Source organism: Mus caroli, chromosome 12 (genome assembly GCF_900094665.2).
Source record: "Mus caroli chromosome 12, CAROLI_EIJ_v1.1, whole genome shotgun sequence".
NCBI classification, from domain to species: Eukaryota; Metazoa; Chordata; class Mammalia; order Rodentia; family Muridae; genus Mus; species Mus caroli.
Window position 1 is genome coordinate 80184294 of NC_034581.1, and position 19373 is coordinate 80203666.

The following is a 19373-nucleotide window of genomic DNA, read 5'->3' on the forward strand; positions in this document are numbered from 1 at the left end:
AAAAAAAAAAAAAAAAGAAGAAGAAGAAGAAAAAGGTTAGCATTATATTTCTATATCTCAGGGACAGGGATATGGAAACCATTGAACTAATGAAGCTTGCACTAAAGGAGAGCCAGGCTCCTCCATAGTTTTTGGGTCAGAACTGTGTATAAGTCAAGTTGTCAAGGAAACGATTCTTGGTGGGGAAAATAATTCTGAAATGTGTGTGAGGAAGAACTGGAAGTTTGGAATTAATTTTTGATATGTGCACATGTGTGTATAGCATGTACACATGCTCATGTGGGTGTGTGCATATGTATGGGCTCATGTTGACATGAGGCTAGACGTTGACATTGGGTGCCTTCCATTTTCTGCTCTACCTTTGTTTTTTTGAGACAGGAGTTCATTGATTCTGCTAGGCTGGCCGGCCAATGAGCTCTAGGGATCTGTGTACCCCTGTCCTTCCAATGCTGGGATGACATCCACATGAGACCACACTCAGTTTTTATGTAGGTACTAGGTGTGTGACCTCAAATCCTCATGCATGGATGCTAGGCACTTTACCAACTGAACCATCTCCCCAGCCTGAGAAAGTATGTTTCCAAATAGTAGTCTCTAAATTTGTCTCTTGGCCATTTGATAACTGATTGGTTGTGTCTGTCTTCTATGTAGCTTGGCATTGCAATTGGGTTTTTGGTCCCTCCTGTTTTGGTACCCAACATCAAAGACCCGGAAAAGCTTGCCTACCATATCAGCATCATGTTCTACATAATAGGAGGTGTGGCCACTCTCCTCTTCATCCTTGTCATCATCGGTAAGATCATTAGTGGGCTGCTGGTGGGCAGGAGGTGGGGAAGTTATGTCAACCCTGGTGGCACCCTTTGAACATGGCCCTAAATACCACAGATACTTAGAGACACTGGAGGTCAGGCTTTTTGCCCTTTTCAGATGTTTTAGCTCAGTAAAATTGTCCCTAATACAGCTCTAAGTGATGCTATATACTCCATTATCAGCCCAGGAAAGGTTTAATGGTGGTTGACCAGTTCTCCATTCCCATCTCACCTGAAGAATTAGGTAGACTATTGTCATTTTATTGAGGCCCCTGGAAGAACCTGCAGTGTCCTAAGCATTGTGTTGATCAGCATCTGATTACAAGCCAGTCGAGGTGGCTCATGCCTTTAATTCCAGCATTTAGGAAGGAAACAAAGGCAGGAGGCTCTCTTTGAGTTCAAGGCCAGCCTGATCTACAGAAAAAGTTCTAGTACAGTTAAGGCTACACAGGTAGCAGCCAGACTACTACCTTGTCTCGTCCCTCACCCCCCCCCCCAACAACAACAACAAAGCAAAAGAAAAAACCCGAGAATGTCTTATTTCATTTAGTCCCCAGCAACCCAATGAATAAGGTGCCTTATAGACCCTCTTCAGTAAGGAAGCTAAGACTTGAGGAAAATTCAGGAAGTCATTCCAGATTAGACCACTAGCATAATAACATATTAACTAGCTCCACAAATGCTAATAATCTGAGCTTAGCCTGAAAATACTTGGGGACCAAATTTCTTCATCCTTATTATCAATAATGAGTAATATATGCACCGTGGACAATCTCAAAATAACAAAGTGCAAAGAAAGGAACGGCCATGAATTTGTCCTTGAAAACTTAGTTCCAACAAGCAAGCTCAGGTAAATGCTATTAACATTTTACACTGACGTTCAATTACTCATCCAAGTATTTGCTTATGTGTCTTGGCTGGCCCCTGTGATCCTTGCACTCTGGAGGCTGAGGCAGGAGAATGACTAATTCAAGGACAACCTATGTTACAGGAAAGACCCTGTCTCAGAGAAATCAAATAAAACATCAACAAAACCACAACAAAAGTGAACAAAAGAATTTAAAAAAAGAAATGCTTATTGTTTCCGTGTAAGTGATATGATCAAGGTGGATTCAGAGATGTCTAAGGAATTTTCTTCCCTGTTAAACTGTTAGTCACCCATCTAAAGGTTACTCTCTGCCGTAAAGTCTAATGTCAGGTGGTAAAGGTTTATCCCTGTACGATAGTTCACCTGCAGAGTCACGTAGTTAAATGTGTCTCTTAGATCACTGCTCTCTATGGTATTTCATTCCAGGTATCTTAGTCAGGACAGCGTTCTCTAGGGCTAGCAGCAGGGAGCTGTGAGTGGGAAAGGGAAGAATGAATAAGCTCAGGGCCTCTTGGTTCCACTGAAGTTTTAAATCCTACCATGCCTGCCTCTAAATGTCTGTGTTCGAGGTCAGTGAGGTCCTGGCTCTTTGCAACTGCAAACCTAGGTGGTAGAACTTTGCTATGGTTGGGTATTTTATTAGCTCGTAGTTGACTGAGTGAAGGCTGGAAACAAAAGTTTATCTGAGTACTGTTTCATGGTTGTCAAATCCTCGAAACAACACCGGATGCTGAGGACCTAATCGCCTTGCATGGAAGGGGAGTTGAGCAGCCAAGACAATGGATGGCGCATTCCAGCAGAGAGAATTTGTCCAGAACTATTATTGGAGAAGGAAGAGGCAGGGCTCTGAAGTCAAAGCTGGAATGGTTGGGGGGAGGTGCTGGGGGTGCTTTGATGATCTGCTCCCGAGAGCCAACCTCATTTGCAGAACTTCCTCTAGAGGCAGGCAGCCTACCTTCCAGGAGAGGTCTCATGGGCCTTGCCAGAGGCCATGTAGTCAGTGGCCTTGCTCGAATGATGTGGGAGAGCCAATGTAGTCAAACGACTAGCTAAACACATCTGCCCTGCAGCGAGGCGAATGGCACTTGGTAGAGTCACATCACATCAGCTGTGTGGAACTTGACTCTAAATGACACAATTTCCCAGTCTCTATTCAGCCTTTGACACAGGCGTGGTCAGTCCTGGAGCTTGGCTCTCTTCTAAGAAGAGTCTCATTTAGCACTGGTGAAAGTAGGAGCACACTCTCAACTTCTGCCACTGTAACTTTCATTGATTTAGGGAACAGCTTGGCAGCCATGCACCAGACTCTGTGATTCTGTAGACAAACGTCACTCCTATCCCCCTTTGAAGCTCTGGAGTTCAGCCACTCACGGGGTTCCTAACCTTCCAAAGTCCAGCTTTCACTGCCCCTGCCCTCCCCCCCCCCCATGTGTGCGCCCACTTCTGTTTTGTGATAAGTTATTTGCTAGGTATTATGGGCTGCCTTGATCTTTGAACACTGCCAGGGAGGCTCGATGTTTCCAGTCCTGTAGGGGCTATTAAAGAAAAGGCAATAAAATAAATATGACAGCGTTAGAGGTAGTAGCTCAGGGGTTGAATGCTTGCCTTGCTTACTGGAGGCCCTGGCTTCCCTCCCTCTACTGCCAAAGAAAAGAAAAAAGAAAAGAAAAGGGGGGGGGAGGACTTTGGGCAAAGCCTCAGGCAATGAGAAATAATTTTAGGAGATGTTTCTCTGGAAACAATGTTATTTCCTTTACAGTCTCAGTCCCTCCCTAGATGGTGGAGGTAGCCTGTGTCTGTACAGCTGGTACCCCTGGGGTGGGAGCACAGGGATTTCTTTCCCATTACTTTATTGTCTTTATTCCTTTCAGTATTCAAGGAGAAGCCCAAGCACCCTCCCAGCAGGGCCCAGTCCTTGAGCTATGCCTTGGCGACCCCTGATGCTTCTTATTTAAGTTCCATTGTCCGGCTCTTCAAAAACCTCAACTTCGTGCTGCTGGTCATCACCTATGGTAAGGCATACCGGGGTCCAGCAATGCCCGGGACTAGCCTAATGTGTCTGTGTTTTCTCTTCCCCAGTCCCAAATGTGCCCGACCAGCTGTTTAGGTTGACCTTGGGGCCTCTGCACACGTTGAAAGGTCCCCTCTAGAAAAGCTATTCCTTTCCTTGCAGGTTCTGACCAATGCTTGTTTACTTATTTACTTTATATCCCACTCACTGCCCCTTTCCCGGTCACCCTCTCCCATAATCCTTCTTCATTCCCCCATCTCTTCTCCTCTGACCAGGTAGGGACCCCCTGGTTATCCCCCCAATCCTGGCACTTCAAGTTTCTGCAAGGCTAGGTACTTCCTCTGCCACTGCGTCCAGACAAGGCAGCCCAACTAGTAGTACATATCCCATGTCAACAGCTTTTGGGATAACCCCCCACCCCCACCCCCATCCAGTTGTTCAGGACCCCTATGAAGGTCAAGTTGTACATCTGCTGCATATGAACAGGGAGGCCTAGGTCCAGCCTGTGGATGTTCTTTGGTTAGTGGTTCAGACTCTGAGAGCCCCAAGGGTCCAGCCAGGTTAGTTGACTCTGGTGGTCTTCCTGTGGAGTTCTTTTTTCTTAAAAGATTTATTTATATGTAAGTACACTGTAGCTGTCTGTCTTCAGCCACTCCAGAAGAGGGAGTCAGATCTCGTTACAGATGGTTGTGAGCCACCATGTGGTTGCTGGGATTTGAACTCCGGACCTTCAGAAGAGCAGTCGGGTGCTCTTACCCACTGAGCCATCTCTCCAGCCCTCCTGTGGAGTTCTTATTCCTTTGGGGCTCACAGGAATTACTGCCTTTTTATCTATGTAGTTCCTCCATGGTAAACAGTGTGTACTCCAGGAGTGATGAATGAATAAGTGAGCAAGCGAATGAATGAATCTGTAAATCAGTCTTGCCACACAACTTATACCCACCCCCCAACCGATTCTCCCTCATCTTGAAACATCAATGCCTTTTTAAAATTTTATGTGTTTGAACGCAACCAACATTTCCTCTTCCTCTCATTTTCATAACCTTTGGTGTGATAACTTTTAACCTTGACTAGTGTGCGGCCTTGCCTACCAACACTGACTTAGGTGTCTTCTTTTCAATCTTTAATCCGAAATAAGGTCAAAGAGCATTAAGAACAAGGTCATAGCCAGGCCAGTGGTGGGATGCCTTTGGTCCTATCACTTGTAAGGCAGAGGCAGGCAGATCTCTTGAGTTTGAGGCTAGCCTGGTCTACAGCGTGAGTTCCAGGACATCCAGAGCTACATAGAAATCCTGTCTCGAAAAACAAAACAAAGCAAAACAAAAAACAAAGCCATAACATTCAAAATATCCGTCCTTTAGATGGATTTCAGTCTAATAAATTTTCACTGTTAGTTCAAGAAGTTGTAGATCTACCCAAGTGTACTACCTCACAGCCTACACTTGACCATTTAACCACTAGATAAAGTTAAAATTAAATCAAGTAAGTCACACACCTGTGAAACAAAGACATGAAGTTGGTTTGACAAGACAAACTAAAGTGAGACTCTTGGCCATGACTCCCTGTTTTCTGTGGGTTACACAAGTCATTGATTCATAACACCATATCACCTGGTGTGAGTTAATTCTTACTGTATCTATGTGAGAGCAATACTGTAATTATCCCCATTTAACAGAGGAAGAATCTGAAACTCAGAGAGACCAGGTACTTGGACTATGGTCATACACTGCAAGTGGCAGAGCCAGAATCCAAACACATCTGTTAAACTTGAAAGCCTGCATTTTCTCCCTTGTTACGTAACCCAAGTTCTAGACAAAGCCTCACGTGAGCCTCCTGTGTGTCAGCCTCCTCAGTAGCTGGGACTACAGGCGTTTGCTCTCATGCCCCAAAGCCAGCATTGTCTTGCATATTCCACAGTTGCCCATATATTTCCTTCCAGAGCTGTACTTAAAACTGCATGTCAAGGTGGCTGGAGAGATGGCTTAGCAGTTAAGAGACATTTTTTCTGAGGACCTGGGTTCAATTCCCAGAACCCACATAGTGGCTCATAACCGTCTGTAACTCCAGTCCTAAGGGATCTGGCACCTCTTTGCCGGATCCAGGCATGCACGTGTTGCAGACATACTCTCAGATAAAAACACCCATACACATAAAACAATAAGTAACTAAAAATTAAACAACAGCCGGGCGGTGGTGGCACACGCCTTTAATCCCAGCACTTGGGAGGCAGAGGCAGGCGGATTTCTGAGTTTGAGACCAGCCTGGTCTACAGAGTAAGTTCCAGGACAGCCAGGGCTACACAGAGAAACCCTGCCTCAACGCTCCCCCCTCCCAAAAAAATTAAACAAGAGTATATGCTAGGTTTATCAATGACCTTTATCTCAAAACCCTCATGCTGAGGTCCTAGGTAAGAGGCTGCTATTCTTGTGGAAAAGCAGTATAGTTGTCTCGATTCTAAGTATCCCTCTGAATTCATCCCCAGTAAAGTCTCTACCCTCTAGAAATGTCCAACTAAAGCACTTATGAGCTGCTTATTGTATATGTGCAGTATACAAGCATAGGTGGGACCAAGTACTTGGCGAGGAGATGTCCGGGGAGCATTAGGCTCCAGATCAGTGGTCCTTAGCCTCCACAGTGCCATGACCTTTTAATACAGTTCCTCATATTCTGGTGACTCCCATCCATAAAATTATTTCACTGGTAAATCATAACTGTAATTTTGCTAGTGTTAAGAATCTCCATGTAAATATTTTTTTTTTCTGACAGTCTTAGGAGACCTCTGTGAAAAGGTCATTTGATCCCCAAAGGGGTTGTGGTGATCCCTAAGTTGAGAACTGCTCAGACAGACTGTGAAACTGGACGCCTACGTCTTCCCTTCCATGACTCCGAGGACTCTTTCTTTGCTCCCTGTCTTGATTGCATCCGTCTGTTGCCTGTTAATGTTATTACTTCTTATCTTGTGGCTCTGGGAGACATAAGTGCTTATGTTTCTTCCATGGCTGAAGCTGATGCTGGTGGTCACTGCTGGACAATGGTGCCTTATAGAGCTGTGGTCCTCAGTGCTGGAGGCTGTGAGTGGCAGGGTCAGGTCACTGAGCCATGAAAGCACAACATAAACTAAATGTATTCAGGATGTTGTTCTTGGTTATTGGGTAGTGAGGGGTGGGTAGCTCTGGGTCACACTGTGGGGGAACAAGCAACGCCTCCTGTTTCTTCCTTCCTTCCTTCCTTCCTTCCTTCCTTCCTTCCTTCCTTCCTTCCTTCCTTCCTTCCTTCCTTCCTTCCTTACTCCGATTTATTTGTTTTATGTATGTGAGTACACTGTAGCTGTCTTCAGACATACCAGAAGAGGGATTCAGATATCACTACAGATGGTTGTGAGCCACCATGTGGTTGCTGGGAACTGAACCTGGGACCTCTGGAAGAGCAGTCGGTGCTTTAATCACTGAGCCATCTCTTCAGCACCTGTCCTGTTTCTTATATGATTGTTGACTTGTGTTCCTGTACTTTAGTTGGAATTATAAGTCTACTAGACACTGGGCATGCCTCCTGATCTATTTGGTGAAACAATAATTCAGGAAGTAGATAGGAAAGTCTTTTAAATGTAATGTATTAGTTTACTTTTTTTTTTTTTTAAGGTAGGGTCTTGTGACTCCTAGAGTGGCCTAGAATGAGCTGGGGACCGACTGGAGCTTGTGGTTCTCCTGCCACTATGACCCAAGTGTCGGGATTACAGATGTGTACCATCGCATCTGCTTTATGTGGTGATGGGGATCAAGTCTAGGACTTAGTTCTCGGTAGGCAAGCACTCTGACAACCGAGTTACATTCCACAGCCCCAGGGAAGTGTCCTATGTGGTGATAAGGATCTTGGAAAATCAATAGCAGTAGCAAGGATGCTGGGATGGGGGTGGGGTTGCCAGTCATTACCCCCACCCCAGGACTGCTAATGGCTCTTGTCACATTGTAGGCAGTGTTTAGTCAAGAAAAATGGCTGAGTAGCAGTAAGAACAGTGGCCTTTGTGTCACCCAAACAATGCAGGAACTTGTCGGAATCTGCTCTCTTATGGTCTCTGTAGAGCCTATCAGTCATGTTGAAAGGCTTTAGGTTCTCTGTGCTCTTCCCATGCTTGCTAGCAGGTTTGTGCTAAATCACTGTCCCGGGTGTCTGAGATCTGGTCCGGGAGCCTCTACTTGAGATCCCCTTTCCCTTGGGGTTCTCCTGTCTTATCCTTACTCTACCTTGTGGGAGGAACCAAGATATAGGGATCTCCGAGTGCCTACAAGATCCTAGCTTACAAGGAGTTTAACAAAGCACAATGACATATGTGAATACCACCATGAAATTCATTGCTTTGTATGTAATTAATTTCTTGGCTTTTTTTGAGATAGGGTCTCTCTGTATAGCTCTGGCTGTCCTAGAACTCACACTGTAGACCAGGCTAGCCTCAGACTCAAGAGATTCGCCTGCCTCTGCCTCCTGAGTGCTGGGATTAAAGCTGTATACCACCTCCAACTGAGGTGATTAATTTTTTTAATTAAAAAAAAAGAATTGATGTGGCTGAAGAGATGGCTCAGTGGTTAAGAGCACTCATTGCTCTTGCAAAGGACCTGGGTTTGTTTCCCAGCTCCCACATATTGGCTCACAGCCATCTATGACTCCAGTTCCAGGGGATCCAATGTCCTCTAGAGATCTCTGAGGACACCAGGCATGTGTGTATGCACATGCATACATTCAGGCAAAAAATACAGGGATATAAAAATAACTTTTTGTTGTTTTGCTTTTCTTTTTTATTCTTAAAGATTTATTTATTGACTATATGTAATACACTGTAGCTGTCTTCAGCCACTCCAGAAAAGGGAGTCAGATCTCGTTACAGATGGTTGTGAGCCACCATATGGTTGCTGGGATTTGAACTCATGACCTTCGGAAGAGCAGTTGGTGCTCTTACCTGCCGAGTCATCTCACCAGCCATGTTTTGCTTTTCGAGACAGGGTTTCTCTATGTAGCCCTGACTGTCCTGGAACTTGCTTTGTAGACCAAGCTGGCCTTGAACTCAGAGATCCACCTAACTGCTAACTGCTGGAATTAAGGGCATGTGTCATCATGGCCAGCTAAAAATAAATTTTCTAGAGGGAGAAGAAGGAGAATGGGGCTGGGTGTGGTAGTACATGACTCCCATTCCAGCATTCTTTCAAAAAGATTTATGTTTTTATCTTATGTGTATGAGTGCTCTGGCTGAATGTATGCATGCACAGCACACGTGTGCCTGTTGAATCGCCTGGAACTGGGGTTAAGGATGATTGTGAGTATGCTTCTAAAAGGAATATTGGAGCTCTGGGCGCTTTCGGTCTTTTGTGGCTTCCTGGGTGTAGTAAGGTGAGGCTCTCTGCTCCACTGCAGATTCCTCACAATGATGGGCGCTGCCCAAAACAGTGGGGCCAACTCTGAAACCCTGAACCCCAAAGAAACCTTTCTCCCCTAGAAGCTCACTCTGCCAGGTATTGTGCCACAGGGACACAAAGCCAGCCAGCACAGCAAGCTACCTCAAAGAGAGAATCCGGTGGCACACTTGATTAGAAATTTGGTTTTCTGTGCTTCTCTTCTGGGATTCAGATGCAGGCGGCAGAGGTGGAGGAAATTGCCTGCCTTTTGTAAACATTTCAGACAATTCTAACTTGCTTCAGATTTGGAAAGTTCTGAAGTAGCTAGCTGTGGGCAAGGGGAAGTCTCATGGTCTTGGGGCTCCTTATCTTCCATGTGAACCCCACCACCTGGGAATCTTGGTCTGATCCTTCAGCCTCTGCATTCCTGAAGCCAAACACTAGTTTTAAGAAATATCTAATATGCTTTCCTTTCTCTTTTACCTCTTTCTCTCCCCCTCTCCCTCTCCATTCCATCCTTCTCCCTTACCCCTCTCCCTCCCTTCCCCCCTCCCTCTCCCTTTCTCCCTGTTAAAATTCAGGTTCTCAAATCCCATTCTAGAAGATTCTCATTTAAAAGAACTCATTTTGAACTTTTGAGTGGTCCTTGAAATAGTTTTTTGGGGTGGGTGGGTGGGTGGGGGAACTGGCCTCAAACAAAAAGGAAAGGGACTCCAAGTGAGGGCTGTCAAATCTGCTCTTCTCCTTAGGACATGTCCATTCCAAATGTGCCCGTTAGTGTGGCAGACTCCCAGGATGCACACACTGTCTCTGCACTGAGTTGATAGGGGCCTTACCTTGCAGGAGTGATCACACATCCCTGAATTTGTGAAGGAGATGCTACGCCCTCAGGGCAGAGCTTACATTTCATCCCCACTCTTCCCGATCTGGGTGTGAGGTGTTCCACCTTTTGGACTGCACATAGGAGAGGACTCATTTTGTCTGACTCATCTGACAACGTCAGAAGATATGGGAAGGAACACCTAAAGATTGGTTCGAGAATCATTGCTAACACCTCTCGGGGAAGTGTGTACAGTATGGGAAAGGACAGCCTTCCAGAGCGTGCCTCTGCTCCCTGCCTTTCACCTTTTCTATGGCGGTGTAGCCTGGCACAGGGAGAGGCTATCGATGAACCACACTAAGTCAGTATTTCCAACTTCATCAGTGTTAGAATCACCTAGAAGGTTTGCTCAAACACAGATTGTGGGAGCTCACTCCCAGAGCCCTGGATGAAGTGGGTCGAGGGTGGGGTTGGACACAGGCCAGTAGACACATGGCCACTAACTCACTGATCCCCAAGCTCAGCTGTAGCATCCTGGGCCAGGGTTCTCACAGAAATGCTGATATCAAAGTGTTCTTCTTCTGCCCCCTTCAGTTGGATAGCATCTGTTTCCTTGGATTCTGCCCATCTTGACATCCAGCTGGAGATCCAAGCTGAGAACAGCTGTCTCAGCTAAAGCTAAAGCTCACTTAACTTTGGCAGGGTCATCCCGGGCCAGGAGGCAGATGGATGAGCAAGAAGGGTGGGAAGGTTATAGGGTGAGAAGAGAAGAAGCAAGAAGCTGTTTTGTTTTTCTTTTCCCCGTTTCCTCCCACATTCCAGCTCACCCCACTTTTCAGGACCTTTTCTCCTGACGACACTCTTGACTCAGAGATGGAATTCTAAGTATCTGGGTGTGTGGTTGAAGTTCATTGGGTTTGCTTTCTAGTAAGAGGCCGACTGAAAGCCAAGTAAACACTCTTTTGTTGTTGTTGTTGTTGTGGGGTTTTTTTGCTGTTGTTGTTGTTTTTGTTTGTTTATTTTTCGAGACAGGGTTTCTCTGTATAGCCCTGGCTGTCCTGGAACTCACTCTGTAGACCAGGCTGGCCTCGAACTCAGAAATCCACCTGCTTCTGCCTCCCAAGTGCTGGGATTAAAGGCATGCACCACCAAGCCCGGCGTAAGCACTCTTTACATATTTATTATTTGCAGGGATATGCGCACGTGTGCCCACGTGTGTCCCTGTACACTGTGGAGGTCAAAGGACAACTTGCAGGAGTAGACCTTCTCCTACCATGTGGGTCCTGGGGGGCAGAACTTGGGTCCTCAGACATGGTAGCAGGTACTTTTACCCACTGAGCCATCTCTCTGGTCCTCTGTAGAATGTTTTCTTATGCGACAATCACTAGCCTGGCAGTTGCGTATAAAGTTCAGCATTTGTTGAACCCCTTAGGCCTGTCTTGAGGAAGCCACAGTGAGTCCAACCTTTTGCATCTGTGGAGTGACCTGCTGAGAGAGGCTGAGAGAGGGATAGGAAGAAACAGGCCTGGCTTGGAGATACCTTTGTTTTAAATCGTGAAATCTAATGATTTACATCAAGGGCTCTGGAGACAACAGGGGTAACTTCAGACCCAGATTTACTCTTTAATGCCTCTGTGCTTGCAAGGGTGGGGATGAAGGTTCTTATCTATCTTGTATGGGAATCTGGCCTTCACTTTGTATCTTGTTCCTTTGGGAGCCTGATATAGGGAGCATGTCAACTATATTTCAGCAGTGTTGCTTATGATAAAAAAAAAAAAAAGACCTGTGATTAAAAATGAACACACAGACCTAGTCATATCTGGCCCCAGGCCACTCAGTGTGTCCTTGAGTACAGTGACTCTTTTCACTGGTCCATCTTTTACGGGGACCTTGGAAAGTATGGCTACAGAGTTGTGCTCCAGGGAGGTGTCCCACCTCCCACCAGAGAGATTAATTGTACTCAACTTTCATTGTTCCTTAGATGCCTCTGTGATCTGAGGCTCTGTGGACTGAGTCTACTGAAGATGAACTCCCAAAACAGCCCGGCTTCCTTCTCCACAAATTGAAGTGTGCTTGTGGTAGTCTTGTGAGCCTCAAAACAAAAACATAAACAAACAAACCCAAACAACAACAACAACAGATCCCTAGTCCCCTAGTATGCTTTATAAACAGGAAGATCTGCTTATGCTTGTTTCTTATTGGTTGGTTTTGTTTCGTTTCGTTTGGATAGGATCTTCTTAGGGCTGGCCTTCCTACTCATGATCCTCTTGCCTTAGTCTGCAAAATGCTAGGATTATGTGAGATATGACTGCCAGTATGCATCAATCACTTCACTTATTTTTTTGCATCTACTCTTTAACTGCATTTTTCTCATCTATAGAGTGGGAATGATAACACTATTAACTTAGGGAAATGATAAAGTTTGTAAGGTCCTTAGAACAGGGTCAGTAACTATGTATGTGATGCTGTCATCGTCAGCATTATCTCCAGCACCCTCATTATCATCGCCATTATCCCTGAGAGAAGATCAGGAGGCCCTTTCTTCTTTAGGTCAGTTCCTGTCTCCATATAGTTACTAATTCATTATGTGGCTTTGGGCAAATCACCTTATTATCTACTTTCTTTCTCTGTTTCCTTCCTTTCTTTGTGTATGTGTGTATATATACATATGTGTTCATGTGAGTGTGTGCATTTGTACCTGTAGAGAGGCCAGAGGTTAACATTGGGTGTCTTCCTAAGTCACTGCCTTTTTTTTTTTGTTTGTTTGTTTTTTTTTGTTTTTCGAGACAGGGAACTCACTTTGTAGACCAGGCTGGCCTCGAACTCAGAAATCCGCCTGCCTCTGCCTCCCGAGTGCTGGGATTAAAGGCGTGCGCCACCACGCCCGGCTGTCACTGCCTTTTTTAAAAGTACTTTTTGTACTTTGGAAATTTAACATATTTATGTAATGAATTTTGATTATACCTATCTGCCCTCTCTCTCCAATTCATCATAGCGCCCCCCCATTCTCCCTCCCGATTTCCCTTATTCTTTTGAAGCACAGACTCTGACTGAAACCTGGAGCACATCAGTTTTGCTGGATGATCCAGTAAGCACCAGGACCCGCTTTGTCTCTGCCCTTCTCCAAAGCTCAGCAGTTACAAACTCCTGGCTCTGTGCATGTGAGCTAGGGATGCTAACTCAGATCTTCAGGCTTTTGCTGCAGAAACTTTACCAACTGAGCCTCCTCCCCAGGCCCCTATCCTCTGTTCCTATCAGTAATTTCTAGGTACTCCGTTATTTGTTGAATAATCTGATGGAGTAGGATACCAACTAATTTTGGAGATGGTTTAATTTCACACAACAGACCTATAGGAGTGGAGAGAGGAGAGAAACAGCCAGCAGGTGGAAGGGTGCCAAGGTTTGGATGCTCATAGAGGAAGTAGGACCATCAGGAGAAGGTGGAGAACACCCACTTCTGTTTAAACCCGCACGCAGGTCTAGAGAGACAAAGCTGAAAGGAGGAACGTGAATGGTTCTGACCAGAGTGATCCTGCACGGAGTCATTCCCAGGGCAGGCTAAAGGGATTGTGATGTCATGGTATGTGGCTAAGAAAGGGTGACAATGGCTACTCTGAATTGTTTTCAGGCATCTATTTCAGAAGAACTAGAAAGTCGCCTCATACATCCCTGAATTTTTCTCCTCCGAGAACATCACACACAGTGGTAGTGGGGATGAAGATTTCTTCCCTCACTATAGGATTTCCATGATGGCTGCAGGGAGGAGGGAGATGTTAGCCTGTGGTCTGGGCAGATCCTAATGTGTCTCACCCTTCCTCCTCCAGGTCTGAATGCTGGTGCTTTCTATGCCTTATCCACTCTGCTGAATCGCATGGTGATCTTGCACTTCCCGGTAAGGCAGATTCCCAAATGTGCTGGGCAGGGAGATACTGTCTGTCTCTGCAGAGGCTGGGTAGCGGTCCACTCTTGGGTCTAGCTAGTTCTAGGTAGCCTCCAATGGATGTGTGCTTACGGGTTTGGAGGTAGATGGCCCTGGGTCTCAATTTAAATTTTGGTGGTTTTAAACTATGTCACAGTAAACTATGTCATAATATGACAAGCTTGTTATCATCTTAGACTTCTCTCTTTTCTGCAAAAGACATAAAACTACCTTTCTCTTCACTCTCTGTCTCTGTCTCTGTCTCTGTCTCTGTCTCTCTCTCTGAGGCAGAGTTCCATTATACAGCCTTGGGTAGCCTGGAACTCACAGAGACCTGCTGCCTCTGCCTCCTGAGTGCTGGGACTAAAAGCATGTGCCACTTTGCCCAGCTACAATTACCTCTAGTAATGTTTGTTTTTTTTAAGAGCAGAGTATAAGAGCTAGAGAGATGTAAGAACACTAGCTACTCTTCCAGGGGATCTGGATTCAGAACTCAGAACCCGCATGATGTCTCACAACCATTTGTAACTTCAGTTCCAGGGGATAAGAAACCTTCTACTGGCCTCTGGAAACCACCTGGCACGAATGTGATATATATGCATACGTGTAGGCAAAATACCCAAACATATAATAAAAATAAGAAACTTTATATAAAAAAGGCTAGAGAATAAGTAGCAACACTTGGATAGATGTATAGTCATATGATACTTATTATATGGGAAATTTTTAATTTTGAACTCGTATGTTCAATTAAAGTGTTTTTCTATTTTTATTTCTTTTTATGTATATGGTATTTTGCCTGCATGAATGTCTATGCACCATATGTATGTGTAATGTCTACATAGATTAGAAGAGGGCACTACATTCCCCGAGACTGGAGTTAGTTGAGGTATGAGCTGCCATATAGGTCCTAAGAATTGAACCCAGGCCTCTGGGAAGAGCAACCAGCACTGTCCAGCTCTTAACTGCTGAGTCATCTCTCCAGCCTCAGCATTTTATTTTTAATTAATTAATTAATTAATGTTTGTTTGTTTGTTTGAGGCAAGGTCTTTCTATGTAGACCTGGCTGTCCTGGAACCAATTAAAGCATTTAAGAAAAATGTTTCCAGCTGGGCAGTGGTGGCACACACTTTTAATCCCAGCACTTGGGAGACAGAGGCAGGTGGATTTCTGAGTTCAAGGCCAGCCTGGTCTACAAAGTGAGTTCCAGGACAGCCAGGACTACACAGAGAAACCCTGTCTCGGGGAAAAAAAAAAAGTTTCCAGAACCAGTGAGGCTGAATGTTGGGCAAGTGACACTGAGTGTTATAGAGTCAGGTACACCAAGGCCATGGATGTCACACTTGCAGAATCCTACCATCATTAAGACCTAAGATCATAGCCCAGCTCTGTCTTTAAAAAAACGTGTGCCTGTGACCTTAGGATAACAGGTTAATCTCACTGTTCTCTGTTTCATATCATGAAATGGGTACAGACTAACTCCTAATTTTATGGTGGGAATTATGAGAATTAAGCAACAATGTCAACATTGATATATATTATATGAATATTACATACTATATATTATAATAATATCATATATTATTGTTATTATTAGCCCTGTCCAACATGTTTTGACATTGTAAAATGACATTGTTATCTACAAATATGTTGTGCACATATGATGCACATTCATAGCTATCCTGAGATACATGGCCACAGACAGGTTTGACCCATCTGAAAAATATGATGAAATAAATACATGTGTTCCAGTAGGTTTTTCTCTCTACAAAATGGAAACAATGATATATAAGATGTAATTGCTGTAAGGATTAATTTAAAAATACTTGAGAGAGCATGGTAATGTACTTCATTAATGCCAGCAGTTGGGAGGCAGAAGCAGGTGGTTCTTTGTGAGTTCAAGGCCAACCTGGTCTACTTAGCAAGTTCCAAGTCAGACAGGCTATGTAGTAAGACCTTGTTTAAAAAAAAAATAGAAAATTATATATATGTGTGTGTGTGTGTGTGTGTGTGCTGTAAGTGGCTTAAAGAACAAGATTAGGCTGATCATGCTGCTATCCCAGCGTACAGGGCCATAGATGTACAGCTGGGGTATTATTGTTGGTAAGAACAACTATTCCAGAATTTCCTTGAGGTTGTTATCTTAGGGCCCATCTTGTCTTGGTATTTGCTAAATTCTGGCCACCTTGGGGGTGGTTCTGTGGTCTCCCCAGGGGGAAGAAGTGAATGCTGGAAGAATCGGTCTGACCATCGTCATTGCAGGGATGTTTGGTGCTATGATCTCAGGCATCTGGCTGGATAAATCCAAAACCTACAAGTGAGTGACTCTTTTTTGATCAAGAACCGGGGCCCCTTACTTTTGAAATGACATGCATCTTAGGAACACAGCTAGTTAGCTTTGGGGCGGGGTAGCAGCTGGAGGTCAAATTGGTCAAACAGGCAGTTTTGACTTGCTTTCTCTGAGCCTGGGATTCCTCATTCACAAAGTGGATGGAACTCTACTCACTCTGTGGGATTCTGGGAGGAATCGGAATAGTGGACACAGAGGTTGACTTAGTCTTCCTCCCTATCCAAAAGACTTGTGGAAAGAAAAGAGGACAGAGAAATGAAAACAGAATGTGTGTTGGGGTAGGGGGTGGGGAGATCTCAGCAGTTGGAAAGTTTGAGGGGAACCCCCAAAGAGCAATGAGCAGGAGATTTCCCTGACCTTGGCTGCTCTGGGATAACTGGGCTCTCTGTGTCTTAGTTCAATTTGCAGTGCATTTAAATCTTGCAATTGTTTTTTATCTTGTTTGCAAATATCCTATGCCTTGGGCCCAATTATCCAGTATACTTCTAACAGCCTAGAGTGATCATAAAAGATTTTAGTATATGCCAACCCAGTCCTGGCCTATAAATACAAAATCCTGACATCCCACTCTCCAGATGCCAATGAAGTAGAAGGGTCTGCTTTGTAAAATGCGAGCCGGGATTGGAGAGACAGCTCAAATGAGAAGCGCTTGCTCTGTAAGCGTGAGAACCTAAGATTGATTCCTGGGATACACTTCTTTTTTTTCAATGTTTTATTGGATATTTTCTTCATTTACATTTCAAATGCTATCCCATAAGTCCCCTATACCCTCTCCCTGCCCGGCTCCCCTACTCACCCATTCCCACTTCTTGGCCCTGGAGTTCCCCTGTACTGGGGCATATAAAGTTTGCAAGACCAAGGGGCCTCTCTTCCCAGTGATGGCCGGCTAGGCCATCTTCTGCTACATATGCAGCTAGAGACACGAGCTCTGGGGGTACTGGTTTCTTCATATTGTTGTTCCATCTATAGGATTGCAGACCCCTTCAGCTCCTTGGGTACTTTCTCTAGCTCCTCCATTGGGGACCCTGTGTTCCATCCAACAGATGACTATGAGCATCCACTTCTGTATTTGCCAGGCACTGGCATTGCCTCACAAGAGACAGCTATATCAGGGTCCTTTCAGCGGGGATACACGCATGGTGGCAAGTGCTTGTAATCTCAGCTTGGGGATGCAGATGGGGAGACTTTGGCATTTGCTGGGCATCTGTTCATCAGCCAGCCTTGAAGGAACTCTCCAGAGGACAGGAAACCAGAGGACAAGTCCTGCAACCTATTTCTAACTTACACCCATGTGTTCAGAATTGAACTCAGGACCTGTGTATGCTAGGCAAAAAATGGGCTACACTGCCAGTCATGCCCTTCCCTTCTGGTTGTGACTCTGTGTGGCCCCTCATGCAGAGGGTGTTCAGTGAACACTAGCTGTGGGTCAGCTACCAGGATGGTGCTGCACTGGGGTAGGCAGATTTCCAGGCTGCTTTGTCGAAGCCTCCAAAGTTTCCAGTGTCTGGAGGCAAAAGACAGTGGTCGACCTGTTCTCTGCCACACAAACCCACTTCTGTAAGCCTCTGGGCAGGCCAAGTCTCACTTTGGTTGGCCTAGTCAAAGGCCAGCTGAGGCCACTCCCAGGGATGTGGCTGCCAGGCTCAGGAAAGATGAGGAGCCTGGCTCGGCTTAATTACTGCTGGTGAAGCCTGGCTGCCTTCTCCTCTCGGCATCTGTTAGTTGCTTGTTTCGGCCGGATACAAAAGCACTGGCCACCCCCGTCAAGAGGACAGAAGTGTCCCTTCTTCTAGGGCCTGCCCTGCAGCAGGAGAAGGGAGGGACTGGAATGTTGGCCTGGCTGGGTCGTGGGCAGCCAGATGACTTATTTAGATGAATTAGAAACTATAGTAGAGGCCTAGGAAGACTCTTGTTCTGTGTTTAGTACAATCGACCAGCTGCCAACCATCCTCTTCCTCCCCAAACTCCTGGATTTGTCTACTTTGGGTTGGAGGCCGGAACCTGGGAATTGAAGTCTATCTCGGGCTGGGACTAGGAACAGGGTTGTTTTGTTTTGTTTTGTTTTTGTTTGTTTTAAGTAGCCACTGTATGAAGGTAGAGTTGTGGTTTAACAAACACAGCACAATGAATTTTTTGTTTTGTTTTGTTTGTTTGTTTCTCTCTAGTGAGTTTGTAGAATTACTGACAGTGACTCACATTCTATGCTTTTTACAGGGTGATGGAAATAGAGGGAGTGAATGGGGTGAAGGATGGAGGCCTCTTATTCTCAAAATCAGAACATAGTTGCATCTTCTGGAGGCTATGGCTTTGACTGACCTCTTTGCAAACTGCAACTGCATAGGCAATTATTACTCTCCTGATGTGTAGCTTGAGATATTACCGATCTTTCAAAGCTTGGGTTCAGATCCTACCTTCTGCATTGATTCAGCTACTGACTGTTTGAAAGAAGGTTTCTCTGTGTGGCCCTGGTTGTCCCAGAACTTGCTCTATAGATCAGGCTGGACTCAAACTGAGAGATCCACTTGCCTCTGCCTCCTGAGTGCTGGGATTAAAGGCATGTGGACACTAGCACCCAGCTTCAGCCAGTGACTTTGAACACATAATGAACCTCTGTTTCTTCATGAACCTTCATTGGTAAAATTATGGGTGGCCAGAGATTGCAGTCATCAACACATGTAAAGTATGTAACAGGATCTGAACATTGTTGTGCTCTAAGAGTTGCTCCCCAAACCACATGAACACCAATCTCAGTCAGACAGGAATGGTTTATTGAACGCAGCAGACCAGGGATGTAGTTCAGAATTGGGTCTCACCGGGCGTGGTGGCGTACACCTTTAATCCCAGCACTCGGGAGGCAGAGGCAGGTGGATTTATAGTTCGAGGCCAGCCTGGTCTACAGAGTGAGTTCCAGGACAGCCAGGGCTATACAGAGAAAGCCTGTCTCAAAAAAACAAAACAAAACAAAAAAAAAACAAAAAATAGAATTGTGTCTGAAGCTATGACAACGGACATCTTTTTGGGTCAGCTTATAAAGGAAAAAACCCACAAAAAACATGAGTTCGATAAAAGCAATCTACAGCAAACCAGTAGCTAACATCAAAGTAAATGGTGAGAAGCTGGAAGAAATCCCACTAAAATCAGGGACTAGACAAGGCTGTCCACTCTCTCCCTACCTATTCAACATTGTACTTGAAGTCCTAGCCAGAGCAATT

General features: G+C 45.2%; 1 protein-coding gene across 1 annotated transcript in view; it reads left to right on the top strand.

The window, feature by feature from the left end:
* Flvcr2 (feline leukemia virus subgroup C cellular receptor family member 2) overlaps positions 1–19373 on the top strand; it is a 70393-nt gene that overhangs the window by 37854 nt on the left and 13166 nt on the right. Inside the window, exons 2-5 of the mRNA XM_021178943.2 lie at positions 652–793; positions 3549–3689; positions 13717–13784; positions 16025–16128. Coding sequence (XP_021034602.1) covers positions 652–793; positions 3549–3689; positions 13717–13784; positions 16025–16128 — 455 coding nt within the window. The remainder of the gene's footprint in view (positions 1–651; positions 794–3548; positions 3690–13716; positions 13785–16024; positions 16129–19373) is intronic.